General features: G+C 38.7%; 1 protein-coding gene across 3 annotated transcripts in view; it reads right to left on the minus strand.

Annotated features, from left to right (window-relative positions):
* The window catches only part of FNIP2 (folliculin interacting protein 2), a 113104-nt gene that overhangs the window by 42459 nt on the left and 52131 nt on the right, over positions 1-18514 (minus strand). For 2 of the 3 annotated variants that reach the window (XM_012651922.1, XM_012651923.1), the window contains exons 3-7: positions 16430-16573; positions 14002-14102; positions 13821-13892; positions 11933-12033; positions 10071-10142 (exon numbers count right to left, since the gene is read on the minus strand). In XM_012651922.1, the coding sequence (XP_012507376.1) occupies positions 10071-10142; positions 11933-12033; positions 13821-13892; positions 14002-14102; positions 16430-16573 (490 nt within the window). Of the gene's footprint in view, positions 1-10070; positions 10143-11671; positions 11762-11932; positions 12034-13820; positions 13893-14001; positions 14103-16429; positions 16574-18514 lie in introns of all 3 variants that reach the window. The other variant, XM_012651924.1, reaches the window with a different exon arrangement.

Genomic DNA, 18514 nt, shown 5'->3' on the forward strand with positions numbered 1-18514 from the left:
ACCCCTCCCAGATCTTTAGGTTCCCTGCCTATCTCCTTGTCTTATGCTGAGCAAATCATCTTCCTGGCATGTGGAGAGCAGGGTTGAAGGTTGGTATTTGTTTGCTAAACAATTTTTTTCTTATCACAGTGTTGAGGCTCAGAAAACAATACCCCAAAGTATGGTGCTTTGGCATGCTGAGTCCTTTGAACTAAAGGAACCTTGGAAAAATCTCAGAAGCAAAGTCTCTCTAACTGTTTCTCCTGCTCTCCTTTCTACCCCAAGGGTCACAGAAACTAAAATTCCTCTTCCCCAAGGCAGGCCATAGAGAGTGGAACCACTCTCCCCAAAAGCCAGCCATAAAACCTAGAAATATTACTTTAAATTTACCCCAATTTTCTGTGTAAGAGCTAGCTATAAAGAAATTCTCTGACCTACCTTGTCTGAAAGTAGATCATAAAAGACCCTCATTCCACAAGGGGTCCTGCCCTATACGTGGGAGGAAGGAATGCTACACAGAGAGGCCAAGAAGAATCAGGTCAGACAGGCCTTGCTGGGTTTCCCCCACAGTCCATAAGCATTAGACTATTCTCTCTTTGTCCAAGCATATTTCCATATGGCCGCCTACTCTTCATCGAATCTAAGCATAAAAATGGACAGATTTCCCTTGGGTTTTTGGATCTTCATTTCTGAAGCCTCCAGTGTCATGTAAAATTTTGATTAAATGAATCTGTTATGCTTTTCTCTTGTTAACCTGTATTTTGTTATAGGAGTGTCGGCCATGATCCTTATAAGGAGAAAAGGGATCACACCCTTTATGCCCCTACAATGAAAACAAGACAGGTCCAATTTATTCTGGAAATTATCTGTATTGTATAATTCAGTTTCGCAAACTGAGTTAAAACCCAGGCTCCTTGCTCAAATCCTAATTCTGCCACTTAGTAGCTGTTACTCTTGGGCGGTTTACTTAACCTGTCAACTTTCTCATCTGTAAAACGGAGACAATAAAGTATCACACCTAAGTATTTTTCATGAGAGTTGCAATCTGCTAGTGAATTTTGAATTGTTTAGTGAATCAAAACCAACACTTAAAAAAAAAAAGAAAATTTAAAGTATATTGTACTGTAAATATTAATCCATGAAACTTTTGTTCATTATATATAAAGAGATTTATTACTGGATCATGATGTAAAATGCATTAGCATGGATTGCAGACAAAAGAAAAATGTGAAAAACACTGACCTATTTCATAAGGTCCCTGCAAAGATAAAACAAATCGATATATGTGCAACACAACACAGTGTCCCACACAATAAATGTTAGCTATTCACTCCCTTTGATAATTCTTGGAAAAGGTGGGCCAAGTAAGACATTTTGGAGTTCTAACACATTATTAGTTCTGATTAAATAATTATGAAAAGACTTGTAATAGAGACATGAAAAGGGAAGGCAAATAATAAAAAAATAGAAAAGAACATTCCTTTCTTCCTGCTGAATGGCAATTTTTATGTCAAGACATTTATAGCTTAGTGCTATCCAGCATTTCCTCATGAAAAAAATTTTATTATTTAAGATTTTTATATAAAAGTACTGTGGCACATCACTATCAATCGTACACTCTAGCAAACAATATAGTACGACTTTGCAATGCAAGAGCAGGACTAATCTTAACCTGCAAACCACTGCTATTTTCATGATTAAAGGGTGGATTCAGATATCTGTTCAATCAAAATTAGTGCATTTGAACATTGGCCTGGCTCAGGTCTGAAAGGCAGCACCGTCTGATGCAATGCTGGGCTCTGGTGTGCATTTGAACCATCTGAGGAGCTTGTTTAAAATCAGAGCTACCCCCAGCTGATTCACTACCTGGCAACAGAGCCTGGCATCTGCAAGATACTGAAAAGAGCTTTTGCTTGAGAGTTCAGTGGTGTGGGTTCCAGCCCTAGCGATGCCCCCAATTACCTCTGTGAACTGGAAAAAAATTCTTCAACTGGTGCCTCAGCTATAAAATGTAAGACTTTTAGTTAAATTGTTCATAGGCTCAGTTTCAGTTTTAAAAGTGCTATAATCTAATGCTCCTTAATACTTTTAGTATCACTTTTGTTTTTCCTATATTTTCATAATTAGAAAAAAGTTAATACACACAGATTGCAAAAACTTTTGCAGCCTTATGCATTAATAATAAAGATTATCCCTAGTTCCATTACGAGGAGATTACTGTTAACACTTTATACCTGGTTAACCCCCAATAGAAAAAACTGCACTTTGATCCCCACCTTCCTGTATAGGGAGGAGTCTTCAACTAGCATCTGTTTATTTCTGCAGAGATTAACAATGAGAAAAGAGAATAAGTCTAAAGATTTAAAACCACTGATTCTTGCTCTTCTTGGCATGTGCCATTCAAGTTCAAGATTAATGTTTAATTTTCTCTGAAAAACTGTTCGCTATTTTGACAGTTTACTAGACACTCTGTACTGATGATGTGACTACAGAATTTGGATTTTACCAAATAATGCCCTGGAACTCTTAAGTCAAATCCATTCACTCAACAAATATTTATTGAACACCTATTAAGACCCTGGCACCATGCTAGGGACCTGAGATGGAAACTTACAGGATATCTGCCCTTAAGAAGCCTACACTCATGGAATAAATAAATGTTTCAGACTGTGATAACTACTATCAAATAAGTTACTATGATTTTCTTTAAGTAACTAGGGCAAAGGCTTACAGGTAGGTGGTAAATTCTTTAATCAGTGGTCAGAGAACACCTTTATGAAAATGGGACATCTCAGTTGAGACGTAAATGCCAACAAGAGCCAGCCATGGAAAGGGCTCAATGGGAGGGCATCCCAGACATTCTATATGAAAAGAACTGGATATTATTAACAATTACACAAAAACTGGGCATACTTCTACTTATATATATGGATGGACATATTTTCCTCCCTCATTCAAATATTCATTGAACATCTACTATATGCTAGGCACCATACAAGCTGCTGGGGATAGAACAATCAGTGTGATGGACTGAGTGGGTTTCTGCCCTCATGGAGCTCACATTCTAAGGGAGAAGAAGAAACAAACAATAGTCTCCAAGGAACTAACAAGATAACCACAGAATGTGGTAAGTCACGAGGAATAACCTTGACTATGAAAAGGAGTGCAAAACTCTAGATAGAACTCAGCAGCAGTTACCATTTCTTCAGTGGGAAGAATTTTGAGGGTGGCATATTTATCTTGCTAAGAAATATAATGATAATATCAAACAAGCAGCACCCTTGGACTTAGTGCAGGAACAGGGCTATAGAAAATGTTCAGAGCAGCCCAAACGTGGACCTAAAACAGCAGGTTTAGGCCTTGCCAAACATATCTCACTTGCAAGGAGACATTTGGAGGAAGGACGCTGCAGATAACTCCTCTCTGTCTCTTCTGCAGCCTTTCAAATATATGCATTCGAAAACACTCCCATTGAAATAAAAAAAGTATTAGTGGCATCAGGCCCATTATTTCCTCTCTAAGCTCATCCTGCACCACTCTCCCCTCACTACAGTCCAGCCTTTATTCTATTCCTTACACACAAACCTGCAAAGCCCGTTCTCACCCCATGCCATTCCTATGCCTAAGATGTTCTTTGCTCTGATCTGCATGTGGCCAGTCTCTATTGGCATTCAAGTGTCAGCTGAAATTTCACCTTCTCAAAGAGGCTTCCCTTGAAGTAACTCTGTATCTTTTCTTTTCTTCAGTGATAAATGGTTGCCTACACTTAACATTCATTATCTGTCTCTCTTTTATTGAATATAAACTCTGTGAGATCAGGGATAATGTCTGTGTATCACTGATCCATCCCCATATCCTAGAAAAATGTCTGCCACATGACATACTCAAGAAATGCTGCTGAATGAAGAATCAGCAAACAGTGAAGTGAAGGATAGTGATGTCTATCTCCGTAAGTATGATAGAAACAAAGCATTACAGAAGAAATTTCTAGATAGAATTCAAACACTAAATTTGTTAAAAGTTCCTGTGGTCACAGCTGTATACGCAACATTTAGATTTTCTTTTTCTCCCCCACCTTCATTTAATTTTTTTTTTTGGATGGTGGTGGTGGTACAGCTCTGAACCTGAGCACTTTTTGTATCTGTTTGACACAGAGGGTATCACATCCAAAACACAATAACAATCTTTGTTTACTATAATGTGATGGTACTTCTTTTTAAGTTTTAGCTTATTTAAACATTTGAAAACTGGAAGGTTCCTTAAAGTTTATCAGTTGTATTTCTAAACACAATAAAACAGAAGCATTTAAAAAGTCAACGGGTAGAGCTGTAATTACTGTCTGGCAGGAAAATCTCATTTTTAATCAATCAAACATGTTAATTTAATAGGCAAATCAAATTATAGGTAATACATTTTAGTTTCCAAATCACAAAATGATTGAAGGACTTTAAAAGAGTCCTCAAAAGCACCACAGGTAGTTTAAGTTTTAATAAAATTCCTATAAAGCTCCTTAAAGAAAAAATAATGTTTTCACCACCATGATTTCAAAGTAACTTATACTTTACTTTCTCAACTAGGATATAAATTCTAGCTTAACCTTGGTGACCAACTCAATCTCTGCATTTATATGCCAAGTTATTCAAATATTCTATGTCTTATCCATGGTCTGGGTTCTGAGAATGAAGTATCTGCAAAACACTTACGAAAAGCATAAAAACTTGGTCCTTTACTCTTCCATATAAGTAAAAAGTTATTTAGTCTGGCTTCAGATTACACTGAATTTATAGATAAATCAGCAGAATTTGATTTCTCACTCCATTTATTTAGGTTTTCTTTTAATAAAGTTTAAAAAGTTCTCCATAATAGCATCACACATTTTCTTAGATTTATTCCTCAATCCCTTATAGTTTTGGCTATTATCTACATTATTTTCTGATTCTAATCTTTCTTAAACAGGTATATAACAATGCAAGTTTAGACTAGAGGAAAAACCTAAAGTGGAAGAGCCAACAAATTTGTGAGAGTGAGGAAGATAAATACCCATTCCAGGAAAATACCATAGGTCTGAAATATAAAGAAATAGAGAAATTGAGTTCTGTCCAAGCCACATGTATTAGATAAGGCAAAGCGAGGCCAAGGCCAAGGTTCAGTGGTAAAGATAAAACCAGGTATTTTTAGATTTGGCAAGTTTATTACTTACAATGACGGGGAAAAGAAGAATAAGCCAAAAGCGCCAGCTACCAGTAATCCTTATCACCACTTACCAAAAAGGACACCACCAACACAAAAGGGGCCAGATATCTGCAATGCAAGCTGTGGGACATCCTATTGTTGGGCAGCCAGTACTAGACTACAGCTAAATACTTTTATATTTTGCAGCTCTAGTTTGGGGGGGGGGGCGCAAAAAGCCCCATATCTCATTAGAACCCTGGAAGTGATCAGAAACTGCCTCAGGAACACCTCCTGGGGAGACAGGGAAGTGAGTAGAAGATGACCTGCTAGCAGCTCCTTCGAGGTTTCCCATGTTCTCGTTTTCCAAGAGGATCACAGTTTGTACTGCCAGGACTCAGGTAAGCTATTATTCAAGCCTTTGCCTATCCTATATGGAACTGTGCAAGGCCAACAGGGTGCCACAGCTGTCTTCCCCTGGACAGACAACAAATGACAGCATGCTCCTGGACTCCTGCTCCTCTCTACAAAGCACAGTATCAGTTAAGTCAAGGAAGGGCTCAGGTACAAATGGGATGTCATTTTGCATTATTCAGTGGTACCCATGTTGTAATTAAGAATCTGACTTCATTTCTAGGTGCTCAATTGCTGACAGCTCCTAAGCTTTACCCGCCCTGCCCCTCTTCTCTTTCTGCTCCACATCTGGGCAAGCTGATGAGAAAGCCCATCGTCCAGAGCTTCTTTGGAACCAGTGAGAAGTTTGAACCACCTGCACAAACACTTACCCCAGCCTCACCCACTAACCACCATAAAAATCCCAAGGTTAATCCCCTTTCCCTGTTCTCTCAAGCCATTTTCTGATCAGCTTGGGTGGCCCACCCTGCTCTCTCACCAGAAAAATCTCATTATGTGATCAATAAACATGGGTAGGGTGTGTCTGTGTGTGTGTGTGTGTGTGTGTGTGTGTGTGCGCGCGCACGCGCACGCGCGTGTGCGTGTGTTGTCATCAGTCTTGACATCCGAACCAAATATTGGGTGGGGGTCTGTACTGTACCTGCAGTGGTCAAAACATGTCTTATTCGAACCCTATGATGATGCACATCCTTACCCCGAAGGTTCATATTAAAGCACTTAAATAAAAATGTTTAAAAGTACGTATTAGAAGTTTTCCTTATACTGCCCTTCTGTTTATCTTACCCCTTTTAAGAAAAGAGGAAATGCAGTGACAGAGAGAATGGGAAAATTATTTTTCTTGCCAATGATTTGAACTTTTTGATGAGGACGAGAGTATAAAGTTGAATTAAGGTCGGAAGACAAGGCTCGGTGATGCTGGTCCGAATCCTAGCCCCCCTGAACCTTACTCATGTACCCAACACTTCTAAATTTTAGCTTCTGCTCAGACTCATCTATTTAGAGCCAGTTTCCTATATCCAAATTACAGCTGACTACGCACAACTGGAGAACTTGTAGACACTTCTAGCTAAAAAATTATCTCAATATCTGTCTCCCCCAGCTGTCTTCCTGCTTTCTCTATACTGGTTAATGCCCACCCTCCACTCGTCTTCCCGACATACAAACTGGAGAGTCATTCTTGGTTCCTTCCTCCTCTACCATATCTCATGTCCCATTAATCACTGAGCCATCCCATTACAACCTCCCAGTATGGCTGAAAACCCATCCCTCTACTTTCCAACACCTTACTTGAAAATTTCTAACTGCAACCGCCAAAGTAACTTCTTAAAATACAACTTACCTTTTTTACTTATATGTGCAAAGAAGACATTCAAAATATACAAAATAAAATACAATGAGAATGCATTTCCCCTCCACACCTGCCCCAACTTGTGCCCCTTTCCGGAGATACTCTATAAGTAGAGAAATGGTTGATTCTAGGACCCAGGAAGGAAATATATAAGATGACTCTGGAGCATCTTGTAGTGCCAGAACATAAGGAAGTGCTCAAAATACTCACCCTGCCACCTCCTAGATGGGGATATGTTAGTATGTCAAAGGGGCCCAGGGGCGTACCAAAAGAGTTCCCAATGGCCAAAGCTGAAACAATTTGAGCAACGAAATAAAGAAAGTAAAAAAAGTAGCATTGGGTTATAGCCCAAAGTAAAAAATATCGTTGAGTCCATATTGATATAATGACTGAATAAATGGGGAGAAGAGACATATCTCCCATCCATTCCAAATAATTTATGTAGATACTCTGCCCTCGGGAAGAGCAGCACAATTCCCCATTCCTCAGGTGTAGGCTAAATATGGTGACTTCCTTCCAAAGTACATAGTATGGAAAAGGGGAAATAAAGAGTAACTTTACTGTGGAGAGATCAGACAAGCATACTCTCAGCCAAGTAATCATGGCCACTATCAATGGCCACAAATCAAGTTGACAGTAGGTACTGTTGATAAGACATGATAAAAACGGTACTTTACTTCTGTGATATTCCTTCCCAAAACTCACAATCTCAATGTCATCATGAGAAAAACATTTTAAAAAATTCTAATAGTGCAGCATTCTACAAAATACCTAACCAGTACTCCTGAAGGTTATTAAAAACAAAGGAAGTCTGAGAAACTGCCACAGCCAAGAGAAGCCTGAACAGACATGTAATGTGCTCCCGGAAACGAAAAAGGGCATTAGGTAAAAACTATGGACTTTAGCTAGTAACACTGTATCAATATTACATTAGAGAATAAATTATAATCGGAACATGGAGAGCTCTTATGTTAAGAGAGTGTTAAATTCCCCCCGAGTTGTAAAGCTCACACTAGTCCGTCTGTGGACTCGGTGATACTAGCAGGGGGTGAGCACATCTGCTAGGACAGCAAGGAGAGCAAAACAACACTCAGGCATTTGTAGCCCTCTCCATCATCTCTGCCCCCTTTCTCCCGACAGGAGAACCAGAAAATGCAAGTAAAGACTGCCTGGAATAGAAGCCAAACTACCAAAGAAAGCCAGTCTTCTCTAATTCTGAAAATTCACATTTATGTCAATACTGCTCACTGTCCCTACCCAAATCTGGTCAGTCCCAAGGTCCTCTCACGGGCTGAGCGAAAACATTCAGATCTGGCTGCTATAGACTTTTCACTTTAATTTGAACTTGGCCCTCAACTTTCCTGCTTCTCAAGGGGCAAAGAAAAGTAGTTCTAGGAGTAATTTAGAATCTGAAGACTACCGAACAAGTGAGATTTTGACCTGGACAACATGAACCATTCACATCAACTATAAACTGAAAAGTTCCCTAGGAAAATCCAGACTTCTTCCTAATAACGTTTGTGTTGGTATTAGTTCACTCAAAATCTCTAAATCTTTTCTGGAACAAGAGGGGGCATAAACCAATAAAATAAAGTTATGAGCAGACAGACAAAAACTCGGTGATATTAGTGTTCAGAATGGGCCTCAGTAGAATGTTGTTCATCTTTCTTTCTCTCACCACACAAATCCAAACATATTAAGTTCTGTCAGCCACTAAGATAGCAATTTTGATTAAGAGTAATCTCAGGTCCAGGGTTGTGCGTCCCACTTTATGACTTCTGGCAAGACCCCCACCTTCTTGCCTGGAAATTCAACCATAACAAAGCCAGCCCCAGCACCAGCCCTGCCGGGTGGGCCCTACAGGGCAGGGGCTGAGCCTCAGGACACTGAGCTCTTCGATGCACACTCATTGTCTTCGAGTAATTGACCAACTCAAAGAGTTATCTGACAGTGCCCCAAAAGGAATGAGCACCATTAAATATAAACAAAACAAAAAGAGTTCATTTATCACTTCATATGCTGTCCTTTACCTTCTCAGATTTTATGTTTGTACACAAGGGGCGGTGAGTGAAAATGATACAGGTCTAATCAATGGGAATTACCTCTCTGACCAAAGGTTCCAGCTCAGCTTCACAGGAAAGATTATGAACACCAAGACGAATCAATTTAAACCACAGATAAAATGCTATATACTTTACACTATGTGACATATATACAAACCAAACAGGGGGAATTCAGTAATAAATTACATTGCATTTAGTAACTTGACAGCAGAGTTGTACAAAGTGAGGTAAAGGGCTCTGATACTACACAGAAGGAGCACGAGGACCTGTGAGCAGTGTCTAAGGGCAAGAGCTAGAAAGAGAAATGAGTGAAGGCCAGGAAGAAAAGCACCTGAGGCCAGGGTCCAGCCTGAGCACTGGCTGGCTGGCCTGTTTGGTAAAGGTGCCACGTGTCACAGGAGAAGCCAGAGGGTGCTTCTAGCCTTCACTGGATGGTAGAGGCTGCCTGTAGGGTAAGTATTCATCAGGCAAAGCCCCACATACCTCTGAGTCATTGAATTCCAGATCATTCATTCATACCTTTATCTTATAACAGAATCTACCTCAGATCTGTACCACAAATCAAAAATCACAAGCTGAGTTGTGTACAAGAGCTGAAACCAAGAGATCTTAGAAGCAGTATTAGAAAAGTTTAGGCCTTGAAGCAAGGAGAGAAGGGTACCTGAGATAAAATCTAGAGAAGCATGTCTCTGGGACATGAGAAAAGGTGACCTGGTCAGCATGCTGGCCCTCCCACTGCCATGGACAGACTCACTTTCACAAATACTTGCCTTCCTCTGATTCTACACTCAACAGTCAGCAAGCACACTTCCAGTACAACTGGCTTAAGGAAGCTTCCCTCTGGAAAGAAATTTCTCAACATACATTAGCCTCATATGAATCTGGGTATTAGAAAAGACTAGTTTATGTTGCACAATCACTCACAGATGCTGTAATCAAAGTTTCAGATCTTCAGACACGTGACTATCTTAGAATACGAAGGAAAAAAAAACACCCAGAGGATGAGGCCTGTCTGCCTGTCTTCTACTTTCCCAACTTCTATACCATTATGGATAGTTCACTTTATTAGTTAAACCAATAAAAAGAAATACAAATACCTGATCGAGCAATGCCACTGTCCCTGTCTTCATTCTGCCCTCTGCTTGGCATGTCAACTGGTGTGCTGTGTGCTAAAATAAAGGCATAAGGAAACCATGTTATTGGGCTCTTCAAAGATAAGAACATTTTAAAAATGACTGCAGTAATTTTTACATTTCAAAGTAGGCTATTGCTACTGATGATTGTCATAAGCTTATAATCAGGATTAATGATTTACTAGAAGGCAAAACTAAATACATAAAAAGATGGTGAGAGTAAAAAGAAAACAGAAAAAAGTAACCATCTGCCTTATCATATCGTAGCATGTAAATTTTTTTGAGTGTTGTTCAACTCTAAAAAAGCCTGAATACTAAACTATTCATGCAGTTGATACAATGAACAAGCATTCTCAGGTAGATATTTTTAGCCATTTTCCTCATTATGAGTAGTATTTAAATAGCTCTGTATTTTCAAAATGCTTTATAATCAGTTTCAGTAGTAACTGTAGGCAACTTAGGGAAGAGAAATACTTGAAAACCATTTCATAAATTCAAAAAATGTTTTTCTGTTTAGAACCCACTCTTTTGGCAGATAGAAAACACTTACATTCATTTTCAAATATTTCTTCCTCCACTTCTTTTCCATATACACCCATACGCAGTATTATTGAAGAGTTACTTAGGAAAACTCATGTCCTGGCATGAATTGTGGAAAACATTCTAAAATATTACAGACTTCTAGGAATGCTTCAGGTTGACCTAAGCTGTGTACTAACTGAGCTAGAAGGCAGATGAAATGTTGCTACAGTAAGTTTTACAATTACAAGAAGCCTAGTGTCCTGCCCGATTATTACGCTTGCCAACTATTTTTTGAAGCATGTTTACTTTCACAATTTTAAAGAGAGTATATAAACATGTTATCCTCACTCTAAGTAGGTGGGAGGGTGTCATTTTCATTAGGGTGTCAGTTAAATATGGTGCTTAGCACATTTCAGGATACGAAGAAGAATGGAAAGAATAATACCATTTGCTATACTCACAAATTTAAATGTTAGTAATGGAGGTTCCCCACACTTGTTAATCATGCCAAGACTACAACAGACATTCAACAGCCTTAGCTAGCAAGGCCAGTTCAATCTCAGAATTATCCAGAGATACCAAGATGATTATACCTGTAAAGAACCTAAAAATTGTATTTAAACTAGTTAATTGAGAGAGAGACAATCTTCCATGCTCTTATTAGAGTGACTTTTAAAGAAACTCCGTGCAGGTAAGGATGCAGGTGAATAAATGGATAAAAGATACCACGGCAAAGGGAAATAGTTCATAGCAGCAGAAGAGGCCCAGGAAAAAAATCAGAAAAAATAATCCTCTTAGAAACACTAAGGGCTCATTTCAGATCAAAATCGGCTTACACTGGAGAATTAGTGGAGATGTTTACAATAGAGGTTCACTAGTGGAATTTTCAAAACACCAAGAATTTGGCTACATTTGAAACTAATATCTCTTACCACAAGAGCCCCTTGGATTTCTAGAGAGGCACAAATAGGATTTTTTCTAAGAATCTGCACAGGATTTATTAATGTGTGTGGGTCACACTGTACTCAGCATTCCACACAAACCTGCAAAGAAAGAAGCACTCCGGGTGAGCCGGAGAGGTCCTCCTTCAGCTACCCCCTGCAGCAGTTTGCTGCTGCAAGCTTGCAGCAGACCTAGACAGAAACACATAAAAGAGGGCAAACAAAGTACACACACACAAAAAATAAAGACAGATTAAAGATAATGCAAAAAAAAACCCCAAAACACAACAAACTCAAATAAAGCAAAACACACACCTACAATAGTGGTATTTAGAAAGAAAGGATTTGCATGTCTGATTTTACCTAGGTTACTTCCAGTACGACAAGGACCCAAATTATTCTGATTTGTGTTCGGTTTTCCCAAATTAGGATCTTGGTTGATGTATTCAAAGCTGTCTTGCAAGCTAAATCCAGAGAGGGGGAGAAAAGGAGAGAGAGGACAAAAATGTCAAGAGGCTACTAAAGCTGTTTTCTAATAGACCTGCAAATACAGACAAAAACAGATCATTCAATACTTTTCTTTATAAATAAAATCTCACATCTACCAAAGGAAATTAAACTGGCAACTTTAGAGGAATTTTTTGGAGGAAAATAAAAGCTTTCTGGAGGTAGCTCAACCCATACTACTAAATAACTGTATTTCTAACAATTTCATATTATATAATGGGACACAAAACTCTAAATTTTTCTTCAGTGACTGACACCTAGGATACTGCTATTCATTTCTAAATTTTGCTTTAGGAACTGACACCCAAGATGTTGCAATTCATTTCATGGATTTTATATAAACCCTCCAAATGAAATTAATTTTAACTCTAACATTCATGAGCAATTCAGCAATTTTTTTTAGGGGTAAGATATAACAGAAATTATGATTCTTACATGAATTTGATTTCACAACTTCTAAAAAGTTAAAATTATTCAAAAAACATGAGGAAAGGCCAGGCACGGTAGCTCACACCTGTAATCTAAGCACTTTGGGAGGCTGAGGCAGGAGGATCGCTTGAGCCAGGAGTTTGAGGTTGCAGTGAGCTAAGATGCACTCTAGCCAGGGAAACAGAGCATGACCCCCACTTCCCAAAAAAGTGAGGGAAGTAGATTTTAATAATTTATTGTATTTATTAACAAATAAAATAAATATCAAGACTTTGAGGATAATATAGCATGGTAAGGCCAAAATAATTTGTAGTTAAATCTGAGCTCAATGTTTTATTACAAGGAGTTAGAATAATAAACATTCAGGTAATCCTAAGGGTCTGAAAAAAGAATATCTCATAAAAAATAAACATTAATTTTCATACTGGCTTAAGTCATGACAGTCAAATGTTAACTGCTCAAACTATTTTGTTGAAGAGTAAAGAAAGACTTACTAAAGGGTACCCAAATATACAAAGGAATATATTTTTAATTTTCCAGGATTATTAAAAGAAAATACCCTTCATTTGGTCTTTAAAAATGCCCTTTAATTTATAACAAGGCTTTCTTTCAAATTTATCAACGTATAACAGATGCTTTGCTGTTTCATTGAAAAAAAAAATATATGAAATAATTCTCCTTGAAGATCCAGATATATGAACAAATATGCCAAGATGAGAGGTTAAGTTATTAGACATTCCAGTATTCTTAGTCTATGCAGAAGTGTAATAATAGAGGGAAAAAAATCAAGAGTGAAAATCAAAATAATGCATGGCCTAAGTACCAATCAATCACAAAGGCTAAACAGGCCGCTCAGAATAGATGGCAGCCCATCCTGTCATGCAGGTGTGTATCAGCCTGGGAAAATTCATTATGTACTTTAGTCCTTCAGAAATAAATGAATAAATAAGATTTTTTAAAAGATAAAATTAGAAAATATCATAAAATCATTAATGTAGCTCCTTCCTTTTCTTCCTTTATTTTTCATTTTTCAGGGAATTAAAACTTGGTGACTGGCAGTAGGAACACAGTGGGTAATACATGGGAGACCCAAAATATATAAAGACAAATAGTCATCTGTCTTTAAGGCTACCTGATAAAGTCAAAGGCCTCTTCCCACTCACTGTTTATAGGACAATGGCCACTTTTAAAACCCCTTTGTTAACTTGGACTCATCTTGCTTCTCATTCCGAAATGCCTTAAAGGAATTACTCAATCCAGAAATAGACACTTAAAAAAATGGGGGTGGGGGGAGAGTGAAAAACTCCACACTTACTTATTTGTACTTCCACAGAAGCTGCCCATTCTAGCAGAGAAGACTTTACTAATCATCAGTTGTGGAGGAGAGCTGGGGGGAAAAAAAAAGAAAGAAGAGGGGAAAAATGCATTTTTGAGTTAAGGAGTCGATATCGCCATTCCACTTCTCACAATTGGTAAAAAGGGAAGCCCAGACTCACCGTATATAGTGTATCTTTAAGGTGGAGCCTTTGTAACTCATTGCAACTGAGCCAAACATCATTTCCCCTAACATGTTGACATCAGAAGCTGGTCTTGTATACTACATGCAAGAAATCAAAACCAAAGTTAGTACGTGGAACATCATGCTATGCAATGCAGTAGAAAATAATGTTTATTAATTTCTGGGTCCCTCATTAGTTTAGTCAGTAATTACAACTCTTTTTCAATGCTGCAATTGGTCATTTTATAATCTTAATCTATAATGGTGATTGCCTATTTTTCCCCCAAATTATTACTAATGTTCATGATTTTTTTATACAATATCTTCACACAGGATCCAAGTGTTTTAACGGAGTTCATTTTTATTCCTTTTATGAGAAACAAAGATTACCATTAACTCCATTTATAAACACTAAATAGAAAGATTAAATTATGCAAGAAACGGAGTAACTCTTCTTTTGGTACTAAGAACACATTCTGAACAGAAATATGGTTCATTATTATTCAACCAAATAATAAACAAGCGTTGATCAAAAATGCCAATTGGTGCAGACAGGGTTTTGTGAGGGTTCGAAAGATATCTGATGGTCTGACAACTCTAAAGTTTTATAAAAATGTTTGACCCCTCCCATTTCTGAGCAGTCCTCCTTATGCCTTTTGTCATCCAACAGGTGGGCTGTGCTGCCTCCACGTCCCCCTGGCTTGTCTGGTCCCCTCCTACAGCCTGCCTTTGCCTCTAATGGTCCATCTATCCCAACTGCTCTGATGATGACCTCCGCCTCCTTGCCAGATCCAATGCACACATTCCAGTTTGATGTATTAAACTTCTTTCGCCATATTTGATGCTGTTAACTATTCTCTTTTTTGAATCTCTTCTTTCTCAGACCATCCCTGGAACATGATTGGTTCCTCAGAGGGCACTCCTACTCACTGCCTACATTTTCAACCATTCTTCTAATTTTGATTATTATTTACATAGAAGACGCCCCCGCCCCTGGTGTCTTTATCTCTAGGCCCAGACCTCTCCTTGACCTCTAGAATCCTATACCCCAATGTACTCATTCACATATTGAATATTATATGTGACATGTCAACGGATGCACTGGGATATAGGCTTCTTAGCACCTATGTTAAGTGCTGGTGGCACACTTATGAACAGGATGGATATGAATGTTGAGCAAACCAGTGTACCACAGGCACCCCAGCACAGCTGGACGAAAACAAACAACTATCTCTCTGCACCCCAACTTACCAGCCAGATTCTCTGCTTAGTGTGCTTTCCACCCAAGGAAAAACATGGGAATCATCCTTAATACTCTCTTCTGAATCTTTTATTTTTTTAAACTCCAAACACACACACACACACACACACACACACACGTGCACACACACGTATACATACACTGATGCACATATGCAGACCTACTCAGACATGGTAGCAGAGGTAAATCTATCAGCCTGTTTCAACTAGGTTCCTCTCTTTGGTTATAGCTCACACCAACCTCTGCACTACATGCGACAGAAACCAACTGGCTTTCACATTCTTTATTAATAACTTCCACCCACTTCCTCCATTTTATAATCTTCTTTTTCTTGGGGTACAAGGGCCACATGCCAACTGTGATTCTCAACTAGCTGGAAATTTCACTCTATACTTTTTTAACTGCAAACTGCTTTGAGACCCAGGAGCACTGTGAAATAAGGGTAAATGAACTGCACAAATTCTGACTAGGAAATTAACAAAGTCCTCTAGAGCTGTGGCTTCTGGTGACTCCCCTGCCTTTGCTTTTCCAGCAACACAGTAGACAAGACTCTACATGGGTTTAAAAAAAAGTTTGATATATCCTTCATCAATTAATATCCTTCTGCTATTCAATATTTACAAAAGATTTCTTCTAGTTAGTATTTCTCAATAACCCTAAAACACATATACACACATATGTACACATACAGCATAAAAAATGCCACCAGCTCTCTGTCCTCCATTCTCAAGTTAGGTGTTGCCATGCCTTTCTTCACCTATACAAGGCTTTCTTCCTTCTATCGATAACTTCTATTTCCTTAGGACGCCCACATACATTCCCTGAATCCTTAGCAGTTCTCATAACAAAACTGGAAAATACATGTTTATTATTCTGCATGTGACAGCAAAGCATATAAAACAAGATAATTAACTTGATTTCTAATATTCCTTCCTCGTTCCGTATGTATTGTGTTGTATCACCTCTGCTTGATCACAGTTTTTATTGAGAGATAAAAGCCAAAGTGAGAAAGCGATATTGACAGGAAACACTTACGAGTGCCCTGCTGAATACCTGTTCTCACATTCCTGGAGCAGAGCCCTGAAGCAGGCATTATTCCCTCAGGAGAAAGCATACTAAATTACTTCAACCCTATGGGGCATTCCTATGGCAGGGGTGGTTTTACCTGGTACTTTGGAAGCTGCTCCTTAGCGTGGTATAAAGATCCCCCGGAAGAACCATAGGAAGAGATGCTGCTGCTGCTGCTGCTGATGCTGCTGCTTCCTTGACAGCACTTGGGGGACATTTTCATAGGGACATCCTCTGTTTTCTGGGTTGGGAGAGACAGGCGAGGTTAAGGATAACTAAGTATATCCGGCTTTGTCAACATGTTCTTTACTGGGAATTCCTTTGTTAAAACATTCTGGTGTGTAAGTTGCATGAAAAACCAGAAGCTTTTTTTAGTTTTTTTCTATTGACAACAAAAATATGCTTCCTGAGAGTCTATAGTATTTGGAAGGTGGGATGCTGAAGAAGGGTACTATTAATAGACAAAAGGTGGTGGGATATATATTAGGACTTTACTCTCAGTTAATCATTTAACTACTTATATTTCAAATCATATTTTAAAAATCATAAGAACTGACCTGCTTTGGTTATTAGAAGATTTTTAGTACTATGTAGAGTCATAACCTATTAAATTGATAAGAAGAAAGATGACATTTCAAATTTAAATTTTTACCAAACAAATGGAATTAAGGAAACAAAACTATTAATTTGGACAGAACTGGCTTATGTCTTTAATGACACACCTCATCTAGTACTCCTTTTTAAAGGTACTGGAGGGAAAAATCAGTGAGGTCGGATTTGTGAAGGATGAAGTCAAAACCTTGAAATAGGAGGTACTGTGAATCCACAGCACGTGATGGAAATATGGTCTTTAAAGGTTAAGAGTAACAGAGGATTATCGACCACAACGGTCCCTAAATAGAGTTCATTGCTAATTTTTATCACAGTGACATAAAGGTATAAAGATACACCTTAATTTTTACCACCCTCCTTCACCAGAATATATTACTCTCTACAGAAGCTTCCTGTACTCTCTATGATAAGTTGTTTCTATTCTGAGTCTTCTTTGCCTTTTTTTTCCTTGTGCAGCTTTTGCTGGGAAAAAACATGAATGCGTCTGCAGCTTATCTAATCTCCAGTGTGACAGTCACACTGGTGGTCTAATGCAAATGCCTGCAGTCATGTGCTTGATACAAACTCATGACGTTTTGTGCTTGCCAAGGGGGGTTGAGGGGGAGCTGGAAATGGGAAAAGAATGCAATGAAAACACAAAATGTGCTGGTCCACAACAGTCACTCCAGCAATGATGGCATTCAAATGGACTTGGTTATTCCCAAACATCCAGCACCCCCTCAACACCCTCTTGAGATCTAGCTGTTACTTAATACCACTTAAGCCAGAAGGCCATCTTAGAGAGCCTAAAGTGACATGAAGTCCCACCTGCCTCATGGACTGCCAGACCCTTTGGCTGGAGTACAACATACTGAACTGTCTATAATTGGAGAGAGCACCTGGTATAGCAAATTGAGCACCGACTGGATTCTTTCATAGCCTTGGGCAAATTATAATCCTCCTTGAACCTAAACTGCCTTTCTGATTAAATGAGTGCCTTTAAGAAAGTCTTTGTTCCAGATTCCAGAATTATCATTACTCTGGTTTACTGAAGCTTTTAGTTCCTTTTGAAAACTTTTAAGATTCTTTTTTCCTCCATCTGTCACCACTATTAGCAGCCCTAGTGATGGGATGTGGGTACTCAGCTAAACCATCTGTGTGAGGCCTTCAGAGAAATGGGAAATGATGGGGCAACCACCTCCTGTCCACCAAAGGGTCAAGTGCTGGCTCACCTAAACTACCTTTGACACAAATCTATCATTAAAGCCTACAGTGAATCACCTGAGAGATTTCTCAGCACCCCCGCACCCCCACCTACCTAACAAGCCCAGCGACTACTGTAATGATTAGCTACCTGGCAGAATTCCATTTTAAAACACTGTGGAATCCACCCAGTGAAACTGCCTTTAACCAAACACTTCCTTCCTGCAGAAATGATCCTTATCAAAAGCAGGAAAATAGGCCCTTGGCCCTGATGAGACAAAGATTGTGTTATAAACTGTTCATTTACTTAGCTACACATTCTACAAACTGCCAGAATTTATGGGTAGCAAATTACTGAACATAAGAAGAATAAATACAAATGGATTTA

The sequence above is a fragment of the Propithecus coquereli genome, unplaced genomic scaffold (assembly GCF_000956105.1).
Source record: "Propithecus coquereli isolate 6110/MARCELLA unplaced genomic scaffold, Pcoq_1.0 Scaffold376, whole genome shotgun sequence".
Lineage (NCBI taxonomy): Eukaryota > Metazoa > Chordata > Mammalia > Primates > Indriidae > Propithecus > Propithecus coquereli.